Consider the following 15,822-nt stretch of genomic DNA (forward strand, 5'->3'; position numbering starts at 1 on the left):
ATTTAATCATGTCACAAAAATGATTTTAGATTTTAATTTATTATATATTATATAATATTATTATACTATTTAATTCGTGTCTATCATTATATTATAAATATTTGGTAATTTAAAGTCAGCGATCGAGTTTCAACAAATGCACACAGACAGATTTTGTAAGGATTTATTATTCTATAGTGTTAGAAGGAAAAAATGCAAGTATCTGAGAAAACAAAAATAAACCACACATGTGTTTTTAAACGTGAAACAATATTTTTATTTTTAATCATAGTAACCGTTCATTGATAATGATTATATAATATTATATTGTATAAGAACTTAAAGGTAAGCAACTTTAAAGTAGATAATAATATAGATATATATATATACGTATAAATTATATATATACATAATAGACTTTGTACAAAATTTATTTATCATACCATATTATATATAATGTATAACTGTGTGTACGTTTTGTTAGAATAAGAACTATGGTATTAAGCATTGTTTTGAATATAATAATGATAGTAATTAATGAAAGCTCCGTCGACGACTCGCCTCGCGTTTGTTATACGTATACATCGTTTCAATCGTATCGTAATATGTGTTAGGTATATTATATTATAATACTAGTAAAATAAACATACACACAGCATAAGCGTTTCTCTACAAATAACCTACCTATACTGTATTTATATTTTTTATTACTTATGACGGTCTCCAGTAATAAATAGCGCGTGCGCATAATTATAACAACGGTATTTTATATACAAACGGACGCGCACACGTATATTTTACAACGTGTTAAGAGCGAAAAATTGCATAGAATTATCTTTTGATATACTGTTTTGTTTTGTTTTTTCATCGCGATTGTGTTTTGTTTTATATTACGAAATTTTGCAAAAATATTTAACGTCGTCGCACTACACGGCGCAGCGTCGTCGCGCGGATACTATCAATTTTATCAAAACGTATACAGGTAGAGGGATGTGCATACGCGCGTGTGTGTGAATATGTACGGAAGTAAATATATAAGTCTTAAACGGAAACGAAATGTGTAGCGAGCGCGATTTGTCCGATTTACGAGGTTGGAACGAATCGAAGGTATTATAATTTCTTATTTGTATCCTGGTATTGTGTGCATAATATTATTAAATTTTACACGTATACATCAAACGACGCAGTTTCGAACGTTGCGTTTGGTTAACATGAAATGTATATCGTACAAAATTGTACGAGGTAGGCATACGGTCGCATAGATTTCGATCGTCCGTTTCGTGGTTTTCTAGCAAATCCCGAACGTTATACGACGTCATTGTTGTTTAATACCTATAGGTATGTGTATATGTACAAGGATTATATATTATTATCCCTTGTCTTAACGTTTTACCTACGCGTGTGTGTTGGTTGTAAATGTAATAATATGATATTATAATATTATTGCACGATAAACTATCGTGCGAGTTTGTAAATTATTTAAATTTAAATTTGTTTATTTGAATCTTGAAGGTAAGCCCTTCGTCTTCTTCGACGGCAAACGCGCCGTCGTAATATTATTCAAATTATTCAAAATATCTATACTATACATCATAATATTATAATATTTTTTAATTGTATATTAAATCATATAAACGTCCAAGTAAATGGTTCTACTTAATAAATATATATATATATATACACATATATATATATATATTATTTGAATAGCACTACAATATAGGTATACAGGTAGTATTTATTCTATATTATATGTTTATTATTATATGACATTGAAAGGAAAAAACAATTTAAAATCTAATATATAATAATAATAATAATAATAATAACCATAATAATATAATAACATAATATAGTTTCTTATAACGAAAGTATAGTTTAAGAATTGTAATATATAGGTCATTAACTAGTACGGTTATAAATTTGAATTGATTAATTGATAATTATTTACTCAAAAATTGCAATGTCCCGCAAAATATTTTCATAGTGTGTATAATATACAAAGGTATTGTTTAATTACCAAGGTCTTCATCATGATATATATATAAAAAAAAAAAAAACGCAAAACGCTAATTTTTGTCATTTTTTTGTTTCATTTGTATACGCTTTCGATCCGACCTCGACAATCCACACAAATCATTGTACAATAATAATATCGATAACACTGCGGTCAAACACATCGTATGAAAGACAAAAAAAAATATATATATATAATCATAATAATATATACTAAAATTACAGTAATATTGTTATAATTATAATAATAATCAATAATTTAGTTACAGATTTAAAGTAATAATTTATAATTATATAGTATTATAAATCGTTTTGATGTATAATAAGTTTAAAACGTTTATGGATAAAAAAAAAAAAAAAATAGTTACATTTTTTACAATAGTCATAAACGTATATTAATTATATAAATTTTATATTGTTGTTCATTTACCAGTGTTCGATAATATATTTAAAAAAAACTTGAAAATCGCACTTGCGCGCGCAGACATCACTACCGGATTTCACATCAGAATCACAGCATTTTATTGCGGCATAACATAGTATATAATATTACATATTTTATTTATTTATTTATTTTTATTGGTACCATACGTTTATAATATTATGTATATATAAAATGTATGTATAATTATACATATATATATATATTTATATATTATAAAAAAAAAAAATCGTGTATACTACTATACGCTAATTATTGCCATAATAAATTGCTAAACATTAGTTTCAGATGTTTAGCATTGATATGGTATTGAATTGCCACTGTTACTAGACAAAGATTGTATACAAATCTCGTCAATATTATTATCAAGTTTCACATATTTTATATAGGTATATCATTATTGGATCGAAATCGGATATAACATGTATATTACATCGTATATGGCATAGGTGTGCGACTTACTCATTTACTTCTAAATTTATGCATAAAATATACATATATATATATATATATTTATACTTTATAGAGAGATATGGGGGATGGTAGAGATTGGATAGAGGAATGGGATATAATTTACGATGCAAACGTATATACTCGTAGTTTAAAGTTTCAAGAAAAAATATAAAATATCGTTAGTGTTAAAAAAAAATTGAGCTTCTTTTATCCTTTTGTATAGTAAATATGTATATATATATATAATATTATATAATACGTATATATTATATAATATATATATATTATAATATTTTATTATATCAAACGCATCGTGTATATTATATAACTTAATATTTTCAAGTAAAAACGTGACTATACAATTTTGTTTAGAGTTAATTTTTCAGGAAATTCTCTACTATGTCATTTCTAGAAGTCAATAAGGAATATACTAATAAAATGGCTAAAAATTTCAATTATCATGTATCTAGAAATATTTATTTAGCTAGGTATTAAAATAACAAACGTTATTATAATTTCGTATTAATTATTATTGTTGTATTTTCCTTCACAGGGGCCCAGTAACCAAAAAACAAAAGTAAATGGGAATACATTTCCCAATCATAACGGGTTCAATACATAGGTATAGCGATTTTTTTCTTTTATACATATTTTATTTAGTCTTACGTAATGTTAATAATGAATATCACATGTTAAAAATAAAAAGAATAAAAACCGTTATAATTATAAATGAAATCACTCAACGGTGTATAAATTAATATTTAAAAGCAATCGTATATTATATTATAATAGAGCAATACAAGAGCGATTTATTTTTTATAATGAACCACAATGCTACAAACTCGCGCGTGTGAGAGTGTGTCTAAAATAGGTTATAACCTAATAATATACCTAATATATATTCAAAAACTATTATTAAAATGTATTATTAATAGCTATATTATATTATATTTTATATTGTTTAGTCATAGTGACAAATGTAATAGGTAATAAATAATAATAATTTATATATTATAAATACATAATACATAATATATAAATATTTAAAAATGTTTCTACAATTGTAGATTGTAGATTTAATATAAATTAATTGGATAAGAAAATATGTACACAATATTATTCAAATAATATAATTTATCGTTAATAATATAAGTACATATTTTAATTAATAATGTTATTAAAAGTTTATTTTTTTTTATTTGTAAAACATCTTTACTCTATTTACAAAGAACATGGCTTTTTATTTTACTTAAATGGGGTATTAATTTTGTTTTGCAGACCATTTATCATATTTTGTATATTATATTAAAATAATATAAACGCTTTTCAATTTCGTTTATAGTAGAATAAATGGAGAAGTATGGATCGAATGTAGGAATGTTTTGAAGTGGTGTTGGTAAGTATATTGATATTATGTAAAGCAAAATATTATTATATTGCTGGTGTAAACGTGTTAATGAAAAACTTTCTAAAAGGCATACCTACCAAAATTAGACCAAACTCTTCAATAATAATCCTCATATTTCACGATTAACTCAAACAACCGCATCACATTTTGTATTATAGTTGCAAGTGTACTTCATAAAATCGTGGGACTTATGTACGTCTTTTCGTCTAAAGAATAGAGAGCCGGAACCTTTTCATGAAAACGAGTCATTATTAAAATAATTTTGAAATCATGATTTCCAAAAAAGTTAAGAATAAAGTTCATGAATTACTATAATATTATATATATATATATATTATATATAGTAATTGATGAAAAAAATTTAAATCTTATTCGTAAATTTAATATTTGAATATTTATATCATTATAATATCGATATTTAAATTAATAGCGTGAAATTTAATAGAAAATTAGGTGAGTAGTCTTATTTACTTGATTATCATTTTGAATATAAAAATCGACTTGACACAATTGTTGCAATAATAGTAATCGAAAACGGTGATGGAAATGAAAATGATTTATGAAAAATTCGTCAAATATTTGAAAATTAATAATAACAAACAACGTCATCATCATTTCCAAGAGTTAGATAAGTGTATCGACGGACGTGCAAATTACCTCATGGAGTATAACTAGGATTATAACACAACCAAGACTTTACAGATATAATGATAATAGTATACAATGTGTGTATTTAATGACAAATAAAACAATAATTTGTCTGCAATACATATACGAACGAAAGTGTATATATTAGTTGTGGATGTGGGTGGATTAGAATAAGCGACTTACGTGTGTAATTTGTATTTCGAATAATGTAATCAAATATCAACAATGTATCTTAAAGTCTCGATTTTCAATTATTTTCACTAAACATAAAATAACGTGAGTACGAAATATAAGACACATTTATGATATCGATTGTAAGGACAGACTGATTTTTATATCAATTTTCCGTAGATGAAATGTGTAAACGAAATTATGAGGATGGATAGCATCTCCGTGTACTTCACTCCGACCACAGTATAATACTATTATACTTAATATATGCAAAAAGAATTATTATCCACAAAAGTTTAGTCTAGTAACGTACCTGACCACGAGTTATGGACAATGAAAACACCTGATGTGGTGTTTGAGATTTCGGCGCGCGAAGTAGTAGCTTTAATCATCCTGTGTACAAACTATTCATAACATTAATCGTCAAAAGCTAAGATCATAAAAAATTCTATGATCTAAGATCAAATGCTATTATCTTTCTTTTTTTTTTATTATAATTGTTGTTGTTTGTTGTTACACAATTAGGACATGACATCGCATAATGTATAATAGCAGTACGAGGAGAATTAAGAAAATGCTCGGCGGAGGTCAACTGGTGATTTAATTATTTTATTATAAAAGTGACAGATCTTAGCAAAAATCACAACCCTTGTGCGCGTATGCATACGAGAGTAATGTCGGTAGTGACAGGATTTCGATGACATCAAAGTGATTTAAGACTACATGGATGCTGTATAACCTTGACCTTGGTGGGATAGACTTTTTAGAAAATGATTTTCATTAGACAACTTCAGTTGTTCACATTCAACAGCGGTCAATTAATAAAGCAATATTAATTTGTTCTAAAACTTAATGTCACGAAAATTATATAGATAATTTTTTTTATTTTGTCCACTCCGTAAATGTTGTATTTTATATATTATAATAGGTAAAATGTACTCACAAACAGACAGTCATTTGAACACGGTCGATACTAAAATATTGAATATATACATGCAATATGCATTTATAAAATATTAAAATAACGGTAAAGATGACGACACATTATAATATGGTATGGATTATGTGATTGGTGTTATGTATGCTTAAAGAAACAGAACGTTTATATATAGCTATTATAATTGTAATTATTCATATAATATATATTATAAATACATTGTGTTGTATAATATTATAATACAATATATTTTATATTTATTCGAACAGGGCAGGGTGGGGACTTGGGAAAATGGGGATATTCAAAAAAAAAAAAACAAACAAAATACACTTAGTCATATTAAGATAAGTCAAAAGAAAAGAAGAAAAATTATAATATGTATAATATATAATGTTAAATTAAACTATTGACGAATTATATTATTATTAATTTAAAGATACGTTTTAAAGCCGTAATAACAATAATATTTTAACAACAATTATATTTAATTCAATATTTTGATAACAAATTAAAAAAAAGAAAACGATAAAACGAAAAAAAAATTAATGACAAAGAATAATTTTAAAAATACGTAACAAACATATTATAGTAATAATAATAATAATAATAATGATAATAATAATTATAATATAATATAGTCTATTGGTTTATCATAATAATTGTTCGTTAAAAAAAAAAAAATAAAAACGAAAACGAAAAAATAATAATAATTATATTTATAAAACAAAAATTTGATTATCACCGTAAATAAATAAATATGAAATAGCAAAAACGAAAAAAATAAATAAAACCGTAAATAATTCACACATCAAGTTGGTGGTGGTGAGAGTGGAGGTATTGATAGTGGAGGCGGTGGTGGTATTTTATTTGAGGGATAGGTGGATTATAAATATTATTGTGGCCCATTATATTAAAGTTATAAAAAACCAAAAAAAATTACACTCATGACGAGTGTCCGTCATCGTGTGATTATTATAATTATAACCATTATAATAATAAAACATTTACCCGTCGGTTCGATAAGTAATTATTATAATTTTCCAATATATATTATCATAGTAAGTAAATAATAAATACGTTAATAATAATTATTATATTATTAATATGATCAACCTAAAAATTAAACTTATAAACAATTTAAATTGTTCAGTAGTGTGCTCGATTGTTAAATTTTTCTGTTTTCAAATGTTTTCTATTTTATGACGCGTATTTTTAATATTTATTTTTTCATAGCATAGAACGAGAAAATTAAAGATGTATATTAGATATAATAAATGTAGTGTAGAATCAGTTACCATGGCAATAAAAATGTTATTAGGTAATAATAACAACAAAACGTCGAATGTTGTCGCGAGTCACGTCTGAACGGATCGATCCGGTATTATTTACACGGAGTTTAAAAGTAAAAGGACGAATAATCGAGTGTCGAATCGTATTATTTAGTCTAAGTAGTTGAATGAAATCTGACTTAGTCAAATTTCTCGAATAGCAAAAATCTGATTTTAATATTATTATAATATAATATACCTATCGCAGTTCATACAATAAGCACATAATATTATACACATTATGATTATGATGATATTTTATGACGGTTTCGCGAAACATTCGTCGATTCGACGGTAGTTGATAATATAACAGTATTTTTTGTTATTATTACTACCTGCATATTGTGCAGGTATATTGTGTGTGTGATTCATTATGAGATCTTAATAGATGGTGTTGATTTTTTTTTCTATTCTACAATTATTATATGGCTGCGCCCTTATAATTATAATGAGCAACACGCGACAATTTTTTTTTCTGATTTCCTGGTTTGATTTATCGTTCAGAGATTATAATTAGTTTAGGTATAGTTATTATTATTATATAATATAAGTATTAAGTTAATATTATTAAATTTACATATTTTGGGTAATTTCATTTATATAATAATAAAAACCCTAAAAAAAAAAAAAAACGAATATAATAATAATTTTTTTTCTTTAAAGTAATTATCTTATATATTATTTTTTTTTATTTGTTATCATAATATAAACATTATTAATATAATAAAACATGTTTTTTTTAAATTTTTAATTATTATAATTATTATATAATATAGAAACGATTATTATTAATAGCATTATTGAGAAAGAAAACCTTTGGTGTAAGTGAGAGTGAGTGAGACGTTTATATATATATCTCTGGTGATAGTTGTGAGTTATTGAGTCAATCACACGCATAGGGGCGACTAATATCGGTCAACCTGTAATAAAATAATATAAATAAAACGTCAAACAGATAATTAATATAAATAAATTATTATGATTTCTTTTTAATTAAAAAAAAAGAAAGAAAAAGAGTGATTGGACGGTGTAATTTTTATGAATGAACAACAATGACCTTACGATGGAAGAAATTTATTGACTCTTGCGTTGTTCAGTGGTACCCATTGGTAAAAGCGGCCGGAATCAAAGCCCCCTGAAAAAAAAAAATACTGGTTAGTAAAAATTAAACAAATAAAAATAATTATAGTAATAAAAAATGTCTTTTTACAAAAGAGGCGTATCTGTATGTGTGTGTGTGTGTATGTGTGTGTTTGTAATGTGTTTATGTCGTATTTGTTAATAATACAAGCCAAACAAATCAACACAACCGGCCGACAACACGAAGTTACATAAAATTTGTTAGGTATGTTTTGACATTAAAACTTATTAAACATTAATTTATTAATTTTTCGAATAACTATGGACATTTTAAACATATTGTGATTTAGATCACGTAATGATAATAATATTGTAATATCGCCAAAATGCATAGTTTAAAATAAAATTTATGATAACGATAACCCTGAACACATGAACTTAGCCTTCATACAAACATGAAGTCTAAACGATCTGATCACTATGCGTTGTATAGAGATCATTAAAAATATTTTGAGTTAAATAATTTTGTACTATTTAAACGCCATGAGTCAAAATTCAAAAAAAAAAAATTGTCACATAGCTAAAACAGCCGCTTAGATAGGTGTTAGGTTAGACTGTTTTTAATCGAGCTTATACATTTATATAGCAGAATAACAGTATATATAAATACTAAAAGTTATTCAAAAGTTTCGTCTATACAATAAAATTATTAATCTTTAATAACAATTTTAAAACTATATTATATTAAATCATACCACAGGTATCCCCGTCACGCGTAAAAGGTTTATTTCTTATACGAATTGGAGACTAATATTAACGTTTCCTTGATTATGTTATAAAAATATATTTTTCTCGTCGATATTATATTATCGCCTTTATATTATATACCCTTTGAAATATCCAAGTATACGTTTATTTTGATCTTTAATTGTTTAATAAATTATATATTACATTATTTTTTACTATTAGTATTATTCGATTTCACGATGACGACGACGACGATGGCTTGGATACATGATTTTACAGGCAGTGTTTAAAAAATCAGTACAAATGGTCGAAATAAGAGAACTATATTTATTTGTGATTCAAATCAAGGCAGATAATTTTCCGGTTTGAGAGATATTTCATTGTCGTGCTTTCTTAGATTAAGAGTAATATGTATATAATACGCACATTCGTCACTGCCAGTCGTGCGTTAAATAATAATTAATAATGATTTTGTAATGCGATCCGGATTGAAATACGCGTTTCTAACGCATAATTTTGTCTTGAAAATAATATTATGTGCTATCGACGTTCTGCGAAAGTTTATAAAATATTATAAACCATGTTATAATATATGGTTTATTAATATTCCCTGTAGTAAATGTCTAAATCAGTGACGGCTTTGAGGGTGGTTAGTCAAATGAGGCGCGCATAACCTCACCTTAAATGTAAAGTAAATAATTTTCAATTAATATATTTTCAAGTATATTAAAAGATCAAGGTTTTAAATTATTATGGATATATGTTCATTAATTTTTTTTTCATCTACAAATATAAGTATATAGTTTGTAATAAATTGGTTTTATATAAAAATATAATGAATAGACAAAAAAAAAACGATTGAAAAATCTATCAATAGCGCTGTCTAAAACGCACTGTTATGATGAATGGTTTCTTTTTTATAAAATAATAGTATAATTTAGTTAATATCGATATTTTTGTTATAATAATAATATTACAATATTAAAATCTGTTGGCCGGCGCTATGTATAGGCAATTTTGCTACATGACTATTTAGTGAAGACGTGAAGCATGCACTATTCTCGAAAAATGAATATTTCAGTATGGGAATTAAATCTATAGTAGAGTTGTTATTTATGATTAGAAACGTCATTTCGATGTTGAACGAATTATAATCGAAATTGATTACTTTATTAATTCGTCATATAAACTTTTATATTGTTTTTATTGTATATGATTTTGGGCTATGGTAGGATATACGTTTGTCACCTCATCAAAAAAAAAAAAAATATATATATATATATATAGATATACTATCATATACTGATATGGATGTATGTCAGTTACAGTTCAATAATATTATTATTATAAAATAATATAGTTTCATTCGCGATATTTAAGGGGAAAACGAAATGTTTAGTATGTCGAGATTTAATTTTAATGGAAATCTACGACTCAACATTTTTTTTTTTTTTTTATATGGATTCGAATATACAAAATACATAATATTACGCACTCATGCATGCAATATATAATAACGATAACTTAATTATGTTTGAAGTGATGGTATGTGATGAGAAGGGGGGTAACTGTAACTATGCGTCAAGAAAACGATTTGTTTGTGCGCAGAGGAATATAATGATACATGATTTATTTTATTCATTTATATATTTTTTTTTAACAGTAACAAAAAGAAAATCATTCAATTTGATGTATTTGTATTAATATACGAAAAGTACTGACGTATTTTGTAATAATAATAATATGTTATTATTTGATTTGTGTATGTATTGAATCAAAAAAAAAAAATAATATATATATATATATATATATAGATATACTATCATATACTGATATGGATGTATGTCAGTTACAGTTCAATAATATTATTATTATAAAATAATATAGTTTCATTCGCGATATTTAAGGGGAAAACGAAATGTTTAGTATGTCGAGATTTAATTTTAATGGAAATCTACGACTCAACATTTTTTTTTTTTTTTATATGGATTCGAATATACAAAATACATAATATTACGCACTCATGCATGCAATATATAATAACGATAACTTAATTATGTTTGTAGTGATGGTATGTGATGAGAAGGGGGGTAACTGTAACTATGCGTCAAGAAAACGATTTGTTTGTGCGCAGAGGAATATAATGATACATGATTTATTTTATTCATTTATATATTTTTTTTTAACAGTTACAAAAAGAAAATCATTCAATTTGATGTATTTGTATTAATATACGAAAAGTACTGACGTATTTTGTAATAATAATAATATGTTATTATTTGATTTGTGTATGTATTGAATCAAAAAAAAAAAAAAATATATATATATATATATATAGATATACTATCATATACTGATATGGATGTATGTCAGTTACAGTTCAATAATATTATTATTATAAAATAATATAGTTTCATTCGCGATATTTAAGGGGAAAACGAAATGTTTAGTATGTCGAGATTTAATTTTAATGGAAATCTACGACTCAACATTTTTTTTTTTTTTTATATGGATTCGAATATACAAAATACATAATATTACGCACTCATGCATGCAATATATAATAACGATAACTTAATTATGTTTGTAGTGATGGTATGTGATGAGAAGGGGGGTAACTGTAACTATGCGTCAAGAAAACGATTTGTTTGTGCGCAGAGGAATATAATGATACATGATTTATTTTATTCATTTATATATTCTTTTTTTAACAGTTACAAAAAGAAAATCATTCAATTTGATGTATTTGTATTAATATACGAAAAGTACTGACGTATTTTGTAATAATAATAATATGTTATTATTTGATTTGTGTATGTATTGAATCAAAAAAAAAATGGTCGCTTGGATAGTATTTTATGTAAGTATATGGTACGCTTACTCGTATTGCCTGTGATATCGATGATGGAAAAATACTTAGTAAAAAAAAAAAAAACACATATGAACTGTTGTAAATTAAGATGTAGTCGAGAAACAAAGTATTTTATCTTGAAATAAAGAATTGATAGTTAGAAAAATTTTAATTGTCTACTATATCGTAATTCGTAAACTTTCTAGTACAGCTAATACAAAAACCGGAGAGTATAACTAACAGCGATAATAAAATTAAAAAAATCGACAAACTAAATGAATTTCGTCAGAAAAACTTATCCCAGCTGAGCGCTCAATTTCATTGAGATTTCTTATTTTCTTTCAATCAAGATAAAAAAAAGTATATTTATAATATACTAGAAAACCTACATAATATTATAATGAATATAATAATATTTGAAGTGCATAATTAACAATTTAATGAATAATAAATTTATGTTTATAAAAATAAATAAATAAAAAGTACATTATTATAAACGTCACTAAAACCTTATAATATATTTTTATTATATAATAATGTAGTAAGGATAATTAATTATAAATAATGTATATGCAAGAGTTCCACAAGTCTATTTTCTAATTTAAAACACGTAAATTCTATAAAGAATTGAAGAGAAATACTAATGTCTGCGTTTTTTTCATTTTTTTCATTATTAATGTGTTATCAATGCGGACCAGGAATTGCCTTAACACTGCAGATGGAAACAATATTTATCTCAACGTCAGCAACTCTCTATAGTCTACATGAAAATAATAATAAGTTGTAATTTTTCTCTTATTGTTTTTCGTCTAAAAAATAAAATCTTCGATTATAGACTTCGGTAACGTCTGGGCCTAGAGTTCCAGAATGGATACGCTATAAATAGGCGAGCTGCTTGTGACATAACGAGCGTGCAGATATATTATCAATAAAAGTATATTATAATGGACAAGAAAGAAGGAATAATATTCGATTATTGTAATATATATAAAATAATGCTTATATTTTTTTATCGTAAATGGCATGTAATCGAAATAGTATTTTTTTTTAAATACCTATAATATTTATTGTTAAAAATGTAACAAGAATTGTGAAAAATTTACGTTTCCGGTGAACCAAATGTATATTATTATTATTATTATTATTATACATGTACAAGCTAACCATTGGAGTCCGGAAGAAGGAAATGTCATAATAATACATGGTAATATTATAGTATTGTAACTTTAGCATATAATATCGGCGGGTATCGCTTTGAAAGATTTATTTTTCTACATAATATAAGTGTATTTAGGGAGTTGTATTAACTAGAACGCGGATAAAAGTGTGCAGGCGTATCGTGTATAGAATATGAGTGAATAGTTATAATAGTTTGTCAAGGAGACGCGATTCGAAATACGTCGGAAAGTTTGCAGGTGAGCAGACGCCATAACGATGACGACGACGACATGCGTTACCAACAGTGTTTTAATTTATAATATTTTGGAATAATAATAAAGGGATGCGGACTAGGAGGATCTGCTGAGGAGACCAGGCATACTACTCAACCCCCCAGTGAAGTGATTAATTATCGCGTCGACCGAGGGCGGCGATGATGGAAGTTGAATAATGTATCGCGCGTGCGGAATCCGACACGAGTAAATATAATACGAGCGCTCACACATGATCAACGTATACTTCCTGACGTATCTACCACGAGGACGAAGGGGTTACGAGTAGTATAGACCTTAGTCGGGCGCTTATTTTATATATATGTGGGTTATACGGGATATGGGAAATCTCGTATAGCTGCAGAATATGGATGAATTTGTCTGGGCCGAATTTAAAAGAGGGTTGTATGAGAGAGTGATATTTTAAATTTTGATATCAATTAATGGACATGGCGTTATTTTAAGGACGATTTTCAGTTTGATGAGTTTGATTGATTCCATTTGTTCATTACATACGGTCGAAAACAGTAGGCCACCAAACCTGCCGGTATACTTTAAATTGAATTTTCTGCAACCAACAGTATATTATATTATTATTATTATATTAATTTTCAGTTGTTTTTATTTAACTTATAACTAACACAAATATCGTGTGTGTAGAATTTTATTTAATGTCACAAACTATATACTGTACTTTATGCTGTAGAATACGATATTACATCTTTGCCCTAAATAATATATTACCATATGTACATATTATCATTGTCGAAATATGAGGCGGTGCTTGAGTGGTACCAAAAATCTCATAATTATTAAAATTTAAAACGTTGTTTAGACGAAACTAACAATGCGGTATTGTGTATTAAATGCGATTTAGACGACAAGATAAGCAAAGCAAAAACAAAAAACTAAATTAAAAACAGTAAATACCAACGATAAAAAAGCGTAAAAACATGTCGTCTGTCGGAGTGCATAAAATAGTACACGGGACAGTTGTCCAAGGGGTTTTTTCTGTAGTTTTGGGTTAGGTTTTAACCTTATACGTATACCTAAAATCTAAACTATCAAAAAAAAAAAAAAACTATAAAATACAGCGGACCACTGTTAGTATGGAGTGTGCTTTAGTGACTTTTATGTCTTTTACAATGTATGATATAAATATTAGTTATATAATGCTAAAATGTTTAGTATATTAATACGTCGATATTATGAGAATATCGGTAAAACGAGAATTTTATTTTTATCGCAATCATATCATATGAGTGGCAAACTGGTTAGATTAGTTAAAAAAAAAAATGTTATCGATCTCAATTAAATTGGCTAAACAAAAATATTATACAGTATTAAAAAATGTTACAGTAAAATTTCCATCTCTACTCCATACACATACAGCTCAAACGATAATATTATACAATGTTTTTATATAGTATTATAATATTACCTATAAAATATTTTAATAAATCAGTTTTACAAAATAATCACACACACAATAATACGGTAGTTAAAGGCGTGCGGGAAATGTGCCTGAGGAAAGTGCGAATCGTGCGGGATGCCTATATAATGTAACATAGAACTTTACACACTTATAATAATAATAATAATAACAACACAAAATTATATTGCAGTAGGCCGTTTGCGAGCGTTTTCACGAGACACCTATCCCCGTCGGCGGTCACACGGCAGCAGCTACACAGTGTACGTCGCAAAAATATGCATAATATAGGCGAATGTGTGCGAGTGGGCGTGTGTGGGTGTGTGGTGTGTGTGAGTGTGTGTGTATGTTAGTTTTTCGTTAGAGTTTCGGTCGATACGAATGAAAAAAAAATAAATACGATTTCGTGATTTACAAGTAATAGTAGTAACACGGGCGTATAAAAAGATAGACTGCGCTTGGAGAGAGAGAGATTTCGTGTCATCGTCGTCTGCAAACGATGAAAATAGATAATATACTCGGAAAGGGTGTCGCGGAGTAAGCGACACACATTACAAGTAATGGATTTGCACACGGTTTATTAGATATTCAAATATAATAATATAGCGCGATGTGCGAACATGTGAGTGCTCGGTAGAACTGACGTATTAATATATATATTTTTTTCGTTTTCATCCAGCGAAAACGCTTTACGAACACGCAGTCGATTCGCCTTTATCTCGTGGGTCGGGCGGGGGTATAGGGGAAAGCGCAGTCCGAATCTCTATACGCACACGCACGATGAGTAAGTATAAGTATATGGTCGTCGTCGTCGTCGTCGTGTAGTCGTCAACAGTAAGAGAGAAATGTCAAAAAAAAAAAAAATAAAAAAAATTATAAAATAATAAATTTTATATCGTT

At 26.6% G+C, this 15,822-nt stretch overlaps 1 protein-coding gene across 8 annotated transcripts in view; it reads right to left on the reverse strand.

Moving 5' to 3' along the window:
- Positions 1–828: 828 nt before the first annotated feature.
- Positions 829–15,822, reverse strand: part of LOC114131383 (RNA-binding protein Musashi homolog Rbp6) — a 368,433-nt gene continuing 353,439 nt past the window's right edge. For 4 of the 8 annotated variants that reach the window (XM_050198728.1, XM_050198726.1, XM_050198729.1 and 1 more), the window contains 2 exons: positions 8,445–8,517; positions 829–8,302 (listed from right to left, as the gene is read on the reverse strand). In XM_050198728.1, coding sequence (XP_050054685.1) covers positions 8,266–8,302; positions 8,445–8,517 — 110 coding nt within the window. In that variant the 3' untranslated portion in view covers positions 829–8,265. Of the gene's footprint in view, positions 8,303–8,439; positions 8,518–15,822 lie in introns of all 8 variants that reach the window. The other 4 variants (XM_050198727.1, XM_050198730.1, XM_050198733.1 and 1 more) reach the window with 1 other exon arrangement.

Source organism: Aphis gossypii, chromosome 1 (genome assembly GCF_020184175.1).
Source record: "Aphis gossypii isolate Hap1 chromosome 1, ASM2018417v2, whole genome shotgun sequence".
NCBI lineage: Eukaryota > Metazoa > Arthropoda > Insecta > Hemiptera > Aphididae > Aphis > Aphis gossypii.